Raw genomic sequence first — 8324 nt, forward strand, 5'->3', positions numbered from 1 at the left:
AAGGGCCCGTGCCTCCATCCATGTTTCTGCAGAAGCAGGCATCCTACACACAGAGGCCAGCATCGCAGAAGCGACCGCCCCTCAAGGGCCCGTGCCTTTATCTACTTCCTCCAGCAGCAATCACCAATTACATAGAGGCCAGCATCACAGCAAGCGACCGCCCCATAAGGGCCCGCGCCTTCATCAATGTCTTGCAGCAGCAGACATCTTACACACAGAGGCCAGCATCGCAGCAGCGACTGCCCCTCAAGGGCCCGCGCCTCCATCCATCTTTTCTGCAGCAGCATACATCATACACATAGAGGCCAGCACCACAGTAAGCGACCGCCCCATAAGGGCCCGTGCCTTCATCAATGTCTTGCAGCAGCAGACATCCTACAAACACATAGGCCAGCATCGCAGCAGCGAACGCCCCTCAAGGGCCCGTGCCTCCATCTATGTTTCTGCAGCAGCAGGCATCCTACACACAGAGGCCAGCATCGCAGAAGCGACCGCCCACAAGGGCCCGTGCCTCCATCTATGGTCTACAGCATTAGACATCATTCACTCAGAGGCCCAGCATCGCAGCAGCGATCGCCCCACAAAGGCCCGCGCCTCCATCTATGTTCAGCAGCAACAGGCATCATTCACTTCGAGGCCAGAATCGCGGCAGCAATCGCCCCACCAGGGCCTGTGCCTCCATCTACGTGCTGCAGCAGCAGGCATCCTACACACAGAGGCCAGCATCGCAGCAGCGACCGCCCACAAGGGCCAGTGCCTCCATCTACGTCCTACAGCAGGCACAACTCCTTTAGAGGGCAGCTTCGCAGCAGCGGTCGCCCACAAGGGCCCGTGCCTCCATCCATGGTCTACAGCATTAGACATCATCCACTCAGAGGCCCGCATCGCGGCAGCAATCGCCCCACCAGGGCCCGTGCCTCCATCTACGTTCCACAGCAGCAGACACCACTCCCCTAGAGGCCAGCATCGCAGCAGCGACCGCCCCACAAGGGTCCGTGCCTCATCTACGCCCTTCAGCAGCAATCACCATTAACTTAGAGGACAGCATCGCAGCAGCGACCACCCACAAGGGCCCGTGCTTTCAGCTACGTCCTTCAGCAGCAGACATCACTCCCTGAGAGGCCAGCATCACAGCAGCGACCTCACAAGGCCCCGTGCATACATCTATTTCTGCAGCAGCAGACATATTTCACTTAGAGCCCACAGGGCCCGCGCCTCCATCAATGTCCCGTAGCAGCAGACATCACTCTCTTACATCGCAGCAGAGACCGTCCCCAAGGGCCCATGCCTCAATCTACATCCCTTGCTTCTTTCATCCCTCCGATCAGCCGGCATCTTTCTCCAGGAAACCTCAAATTCCCCGCTTCAGTAACACCTGAAGTCTCTTCAAGACTCCACAATATCGGCTTTCATACCAAGCAAGGCCTGGTCACCAGCAGCCAATACCAGCCTCGTTTTTGGGGGTTGTGCATATGCGGCTGCTGTCTTGCATCGGTTGCATCTCTTGGGGGGGAGTGTTCCGGGTTCAGGCTAATGCCGGATTCGGAGCCCTCACCCCGGACAGGGGGGAGTGCTCTGAGCTCGGAAGAATGAACGAGCTCGGAGCCCTCTCCCCGACAGCACGCCAAATACGCATACCCTCAAACTACTCTATTATCTGTGTAGGTGAACTCGTGAAATGGTGTTTTACTAAACTAAGTTCGGGAGGAGCAGGAGCAGATAATTAACTCGGCTGGTCGGCTGTCAGCAATCTCAACAATCAACCTATCACTTCAAAGAGAGAGAGAGAGAGTGTCTCTATAAATAGTCAAGACGTCTTACCTTCACTCTCTCTTCAGTCTCAAGCATCCCACCAAAACCCCGGCTCATCACCTGGAGCCCCTCGTCTCCAGCAGGACACAAAGGGGGGCGGGGAGTGTTCCGGGTTCAGGCTAATGCCGGATTCGGAGCCCTCACCCCGGACAGGGGGGAGTGCTCTGAGCTCGGAAGAATGAACGAGCTCGGAGCCCTCTCCCCGACAGCACGCCAAATACGCATACCCTCAAACTACTCTATTATCTGTGTAGGTGAACTCGTGAAACATGTTTTAGTAGCTTCAGGCTTGAGTCAATAAATGTTGATGGCTGAGACATACAAGTCACAAATAATTATGATGTTATTAAAGTCATTATACTATTAGAGATTTTGTGCATTGTGTCAGTGTTAAAACTGGCCGGTAGATGAGAAAAAAGTGGACAGTACACAATCACAGAGGTGGTTATTTAATATGCGCTACAAAAAACATGATTTTTAAAAGTGTATTATTATTTACATGACTATAAAGTGGTATTATGTCATCTTAAAAATCATCATAAAACTTTGTTGATAAATTTATTTGTCAAATTAATTCTCCCTATGAGTAAAAACTATTAACTTTTTTATTCTGCTGTGATTTTGTTAAATGACACTGTAACAAAGTTCAAGTTCAAGGGAAGAAAGGAGGCAAGGGTCGGCGTGGCTGAGAAACGTAAGAATCTTTATTTTTACTTCCGGGTTTCACTTCCGGGATCAAACATTCACACAGTCTCTTTAACTCTTCGTTGAGTAAGATTCTTTGTCTTTCCAATCCTCTTCGTCAAGGGAGATTCCTTCTCTTTAGTCCTGGACACAACGTCACGAGGCTTCCTTTCGAACACGTTTCTCAGCCGTCTCTCTCTCTCCGTTTGCTTCCTCCGTTGAGCCTTAAAAGCGTCTCCTCGCCAATTACTAGAACAAGAAGCAGGTGTTTTCACTATAGCGTTGATCTGCTTGCTTACCGTCGTTCTCCCGACACGCCTCTCTGCCGCAGACCGTGTCAGACCACGCCCCCCTTGCCACATACCCCCACCGCCCGACTCAGGCCGAGGCTCCATCCGGCCTGTAGCCTCGTCCCCCCCCCTCCGGGAGAGAAAGTCGGCCACCGCCATCTGAGTCCCCGGCCTGTGGATCACCTGGAATTTAAATGGTTGCAAAGCAAGGTACCAACGAGTGATCCGCGCGTTGGTGTCCTTCATGCGGTGGAGCCATTGGAGTGGTGCGTGGTCCGAACAAAGCGTGAATTCCCGCCCCAGGAGGTAATAACGGAGGGTGAGAACCGCCCATCGAATCGCCAAACACTCCTTCTCGATGGTGCTGTACTTCATCTCAGCCCGAGACAGCTTGCGGCTGATGTACAGCACCGGACGATCCTCCCCCTCTATCTCCTGGGACAGGACCGCGCCCACGCCCCTATCGGAGGCATCAGTCTGCAACAGAAAAGGGAGTGAAAAATCGGGAGAGTGCAATAACGGCCCGCCACATAGAGCAGCCTTTACCTGGGTAAACCCCTGCTGGCACTGCTCTGACCATTGGACGGTATCTGGTGCCCCCTTTTTAGTGAGGTCAGTCAGCGGGCTGGTGAGGTCCGAATAATTTGGTACAAACCGTCTATAATATCCCGCCAGCCCCAGGAACTGCCGCACCTCCTTTTTGGTCTTGGGTCTCGGGGCGGTTGCAATTGCTGCCGTCTTATCAATTTGGGGACGCACTTCCCCGTGACCCAAGTGGAAACCCAGATACCTTACCTCTACTCGCCCAACCGCACACTTCTTCGGGTTAGCCGTCAGCCCCGCCCTCCTCAGCGAACTCAGAACCGCTCTCAAGTGCTGCATATGCCGCGGCCAGTCGTTACTATATATGATGATATCATCGAGGTAAGCGGCGGCATACGCTGCGTGGGGTCTGAGTATACGGTCCATGAGGCGCTGAAAAGTAGCAGGGGCCCCGAATAACCCGAACGGAAGTGTGACGAATTGGTGTAACCCGAACGGCGTCGTAAAGGCTGTCTTTTCCTTGGATAAGGGAGATAGAGGGATCTGCCAATATCCTTTCGTCAAATCCAATGTCGAATAAAAACGAGCCGTCCCTAGCCGGTCAAGTAATTCGTCAATTCGTGGCATTGGATAGGCGTCGAATTTCGACACCGCATTCACCTTGCGATAGTCCACACAGAACCGGACAGAGCCGTCGGTCTTCGGTACTAATACTATCGGGCTCGCCCAGTCACTATGGGACTCTTCTATTACCCCCATGTCCAGCATAACTTCCAATTCCTTCTGAACCACAATTTTTTTGTGTTCAGGTAACCTATATGGTCGACTGCGCACTACCGCACCCGGTTTTGTCTCAATGTGGTGCTCTATGAGGTCCGTACGGCCGGGCAGGGGTGAGAACACATCTGCAAATTCTGCCTGTACCTTTATCACATCCGTAAGCTGGGACGGCGAGAGATGATCTCCCCCTGGAGTCAGAGCGAGAGATTGCAATTTTGTGTTCGCTTCTGGCCCAAGATCATCTACTCTACTCACTGTCGTCGCCAGCATTACGGAGTTCAACTCAGTCCACTTTTTGAGGAGGTTGATATGATAAATCTGATGTGCCCCACTCCTGTCCGATCGTACTACCTCATAATTGAGATCTCCTATTCGCCGTGTGACCTCAAATGGTCCTTGCCACTTGGCGAGTAATTTAGATGTTGACGTTGGGAGTAATACAAGCACTTTCTCTCCCGGTGAAAATTTCCGCAGTCTGGCGCCTCTGTTATAATGTCGGCTCTGTCTGTCTTGTGCCTGTAACAGATTCTCCATAGAGAGCCGCCCCAGTGTATGGAGTTTTGTTCGCAGGTCCAGGACATACTGAATTTCATTTTTACTCGCGGAAGGTCCGTCCTCCCAAGCTTCTCTTAGGACGTCTAAAACCCCGCGAGGTTGACGGCCGTAGAGAAGCTCGAAGGGGGAAAACCCCGTAGAGGCTTGGGGGATCTCGCGGACCGCAAATAACAGAGGTTCCAACCACTTATCCCAATTTTTGGCGTCTTCGTGTACGAATTTCCGGATCATGGTTTTTAACGTACGATTAAACCGTTCGACCAGTCCGTCTGTTTGTGGGTGATAGACGCTGGTCCGAATCGTTTTAATCCCCAATAATCCATACAATTCGCGAAGCGTTCGTGACATAAACGCCGTGCCTTGATCTGTGAGAATCTCCTTAGGGATTCCCACACGGGAGATTAATCGAAACAGTGCGTCCGCAACACTCGTTGCCGAGATATTGCGCAGCGCCACTGCCTCCGGATATCGGGTTGCATAGTCCACAATGACTAGTGCAAATCGATGTCCCCGTGCGGATCGCTCTAACGGCCCGATCAGGTCCATACCAATTCGCTCGAAGGGGACCTGAATAAGCGGAAGCGGGCATAACGGTGCCCTTGGGGTGGCCGGTGGGTTTACCAGCTGGCATTCAGGACAAGACGCGCACCACCTGCGCACGTTCTCATGAATGCCCGGCGAAAAAAAACGGGCCGTTAGGCGATTTAAAGTTGAGGAATGTCCCAGGTGCCCCGCCATTGGATTACAATGAGCCGCCTGGAAAAGCATTTCCCGACGGTTCTTCGGTATAACTAACTGGGTTGTATCCTGCTTTGACTGAGTGTCCTGGGTCACTCTATACAACCGGTCTTTTAAAATAGCAAAATATGGATAGGTCAACGGTTGCGCAGGATGGAGAAGTTGTCCGTCGATCTTACGGACCTGATCGAACGCATGTTTGAGCGTCTCGTCCTGAGACTGCTCCAGAGGAAAATCATCGCTCTGGGAGAGATTTCTTCTCACCACCGAGCTCCGTTCCTCTGGGGCCGTCGTCAGCGGTCCCGGCTCCACCTCTCCCAACTGCGCGACCGCCCCCCCCCATCGCTCTTGGTTTCGCCCAGAAACATCCGCACATAAGTGTCCCAACAATGTCGAAAATGACGGCCAATTCGTTCCCAAAATTAGCGGATGCCGGAGGTACTTGTTAACAGCCACCTCTACACTATGCTTTTGTCCCCTGAATTGGATGGTCAAAGGCACCACAGGGTAGTTCACCACGTCCCCGTGCACACACCTTACCTTAACCGCGCGGCTCGTATCCATTGCCTCGAATTGAATCAGGCTTTGATGAATTGAGGTTTGGTTACACCCTGAATCCACCAACGCCTGATATATACCCCCCCTAATACTCACAGGTATTTGGTACAGTCCGTCCTGACCGAGGGCAGCCTGAGGATTGTCGGGAACCCGGATCATCATGCCGACCTCCATCATCGGACATCGGTCGACAAAATGCCCGGGGTCCCCACAACGCCAACAGGCCGGCCCAGGAGTCCCCGCCGCCCCAGCGGCAGGAAGCAGACCCCCGAATTGGCGAGGAGAGGCTGATGAAGGGTAAGAATTTTGGGAACCACTGCCGGTCCGTTGGGGTTGTCCCTCTTGGGACCTGAAAGCTCCATATGGCCCTGCCTCTGGTGGGAACCGGGTTCGCGGCGCCGGCCGCGGATAGAAGCCCCCCCTGGACCTGGGTAGGGGCACCGGTCTCGTCACTGTCGTAGACCTAGAGGGAGAGAGAGAAAGAGATGTTGGGGTTGTGCCGACCCCTGGGCACGCCACCAATTGGTCCTCCGCCAGCTGGATGGCCTGGGCCAATGTCGTCGGGCGGTGACACTGGACCCATTGCGCGGTTTTCTTGGGCAACCGCGCCACGAACTGCTCCAGCGTCACCAGGTCGACGATGGTGTCGACGGTAGTGGCCCCGGCCATCAGCCATCTGCGGCAGGCATCCCGGAGCTGGTGAGCGAAGGCAAAAGGTTGGGAACGTTCCCCGAACTCCAGGGATCGGAACCGCTGCCGATGCTGCTCAGGACTCCGGCCTACCCGTTGGAGGATGGCTTTCTTGAGGTCCGCATATACCAGGAGATTCGCCACCGGAAGTTGTTGGGCCGCCATCTGGGCTTCTCCAGACAGGAGTGGGATAAGGCGGGATGCCCAAGCGTCCGGCGGCCATCCGGATAGCTCAGCGGACCTCTCGAATAAGTCCAAGAAGGCTTCCGGCTCGTCCTGGGTTCCCATCTTATGCAGCGGTACCGTCCCAAAAAGCGTAGATGGTGATGCGCCTCTCTCCTGGCTCAACCAGCTCCGGAATGACTCGCGGTCCTCCTGCTGAGTCAGGACTAGAGCCTGGAATCGTGCCTCTTGGTCCTCTCGAAGCCTCAGCAGGGCCTGATGGTGTTCCTGGTGGAGACCGGCGAGTGAAGATATTACCTCCGCAAATGGCGATCCTGACGGAGTCTGCATGGCGGCGGCTCTCTCCTTTCCTCCCGGGTTTCGGCACCAGTGTAACAAAGTTCAAGTTCAAGGGAAGAAAGGAGGCAAGGGTCGGCGTGGCTGAGAAACGTAAGAATCTTTATTTTTACTTCCGGGTTTCACTTCCGGGATCAAACATTCACACAGTCTCTTTAACTCTTCGTTGAGTAAGATTCTTTGTCTTTCCAATCCTCTTCGTCGAGGGAGATTCCTTCTCTTTAGTCCTGGACACAACGTCACGAGGCTTCCTTTCGAACACGTTTCTCAGCCGTCTCTCTCTCTCCGTTTGCTTCCTCCGTTGAGCCTTAAAAGCGTCTCCTCGCCAATTACTAGAACAAGAAGCAGGTGTTTTCACTATAGCGTTGATCTGCTTGCTTACCGTCGTTCTCCCGACACGCCTCTCTGCCGCAGACCGTGTCAGACCACGCCCCCCTTGCCACAGACACCCATCATTTGTTTATGTAAATAAATATGTATAATATGCTGTGGATTGCAGTGATGTAATGCAGTTAACCCGTGATACTCATCTTAAACAGTGATCTCTCCCTTTCATGAGACATTATTGTATATTTTCTTCAGCGATGAGCTGTTGATGGGTGGAGACAGAGAACGTCTTGGTTACGTATGTAACCTCAGTTCCCTGATGGAGGGAAAGAGACGTTGTGTCGAGAACGTCAGATGGGGTTCGCCCTTGAGAACCAATCAACTCTGACTACTATAGAAAAGGCCAATGAAATTTGGCGAATGCAATTTGCATGCCGGGCTCCGCCCCCGGAAATCCGGTATAAAAGGAGGCCGGCGTGCAGCATTCACTTACCTTTGTTCTGAAGAGCCTGAGACCTCTCAAACTGCAGCAGAATACGATACGTGTTCGTGGCATAAGGGACACAACGTCTCGTTCCCTCCATCAGGGAACTGAGGTTACATACGTGACCAAGACGTTCCCTTTCTGTCGGTCTCTCGACGTTGTGTCGAGAACGACAGATGGGGTTGCCTATGGAAAACGCCACAACGCTGTATCGCGTCACAATCTCTAGCGAAGCGACGGTAACAAGCCTGGGCGTGTCATCTCGAAGCTTTCGTGAGACTGTAACCTTCCAGTGTGGTGGTCGGGGGTTCCAGAGCTTTCTTGCGGAAAGATGGGTACAGCCC

The 8324-nt window shown here is 53.4% G+C and overlaps 1 protein-coding gene across 1 annotated transcript; it reads right to left on the minus strand.

Moving 5' to 3' along the window:
• Window positions 1-2633: 2633 nt before the first annotated feature.
• Window positions 2634-7592, minus strand: LOC130409502 (uncharacterized). The gene is made up of 2 exons (XM_056733514.1): window positions 6057-7592; window positions 2634-2745 (listed from the first exon to the last, which is right to left on the minus strand). Exons 1-2 carry the CDS (start codon window positions 7161-7163, stop codon window positions 2743-2745), a joined length of 1110 nt encoding a protein of 369 aa, XP_056589492.1. The 5' UTR covers window positions 7164-7592; the 3' UTR covers window positions 2634-2742.
• Between the last annotated feature and the right edge of the window lie 732 nt (window positions 7593-8324).

Source organism: Triplophysa dalaica, chromosome 20 (assembly GCF_015846415.1).
Source record: "Triplophysa dalaica isolate WHDGS20190420 chromosome 20, ASM1584641v1, whole genome shotgun sequence".
Lineage (NCBI taxonomy): Eukaryota > Metazoa > Chordata > Actinopteri > Cypriniformes > Nemacheilidae > Triplophysa > Triplophysa dalaica.

What these genes read in the sequence shown, in the direction of transcription:
- LOC130409502 (XM_056733514.1), bottom strand. Translation starts at nt 7,163, where the DNA reads ATGCAGACTCCGTCAGGATCGCCATTTGCGGAGGTAATATCTTCACTC.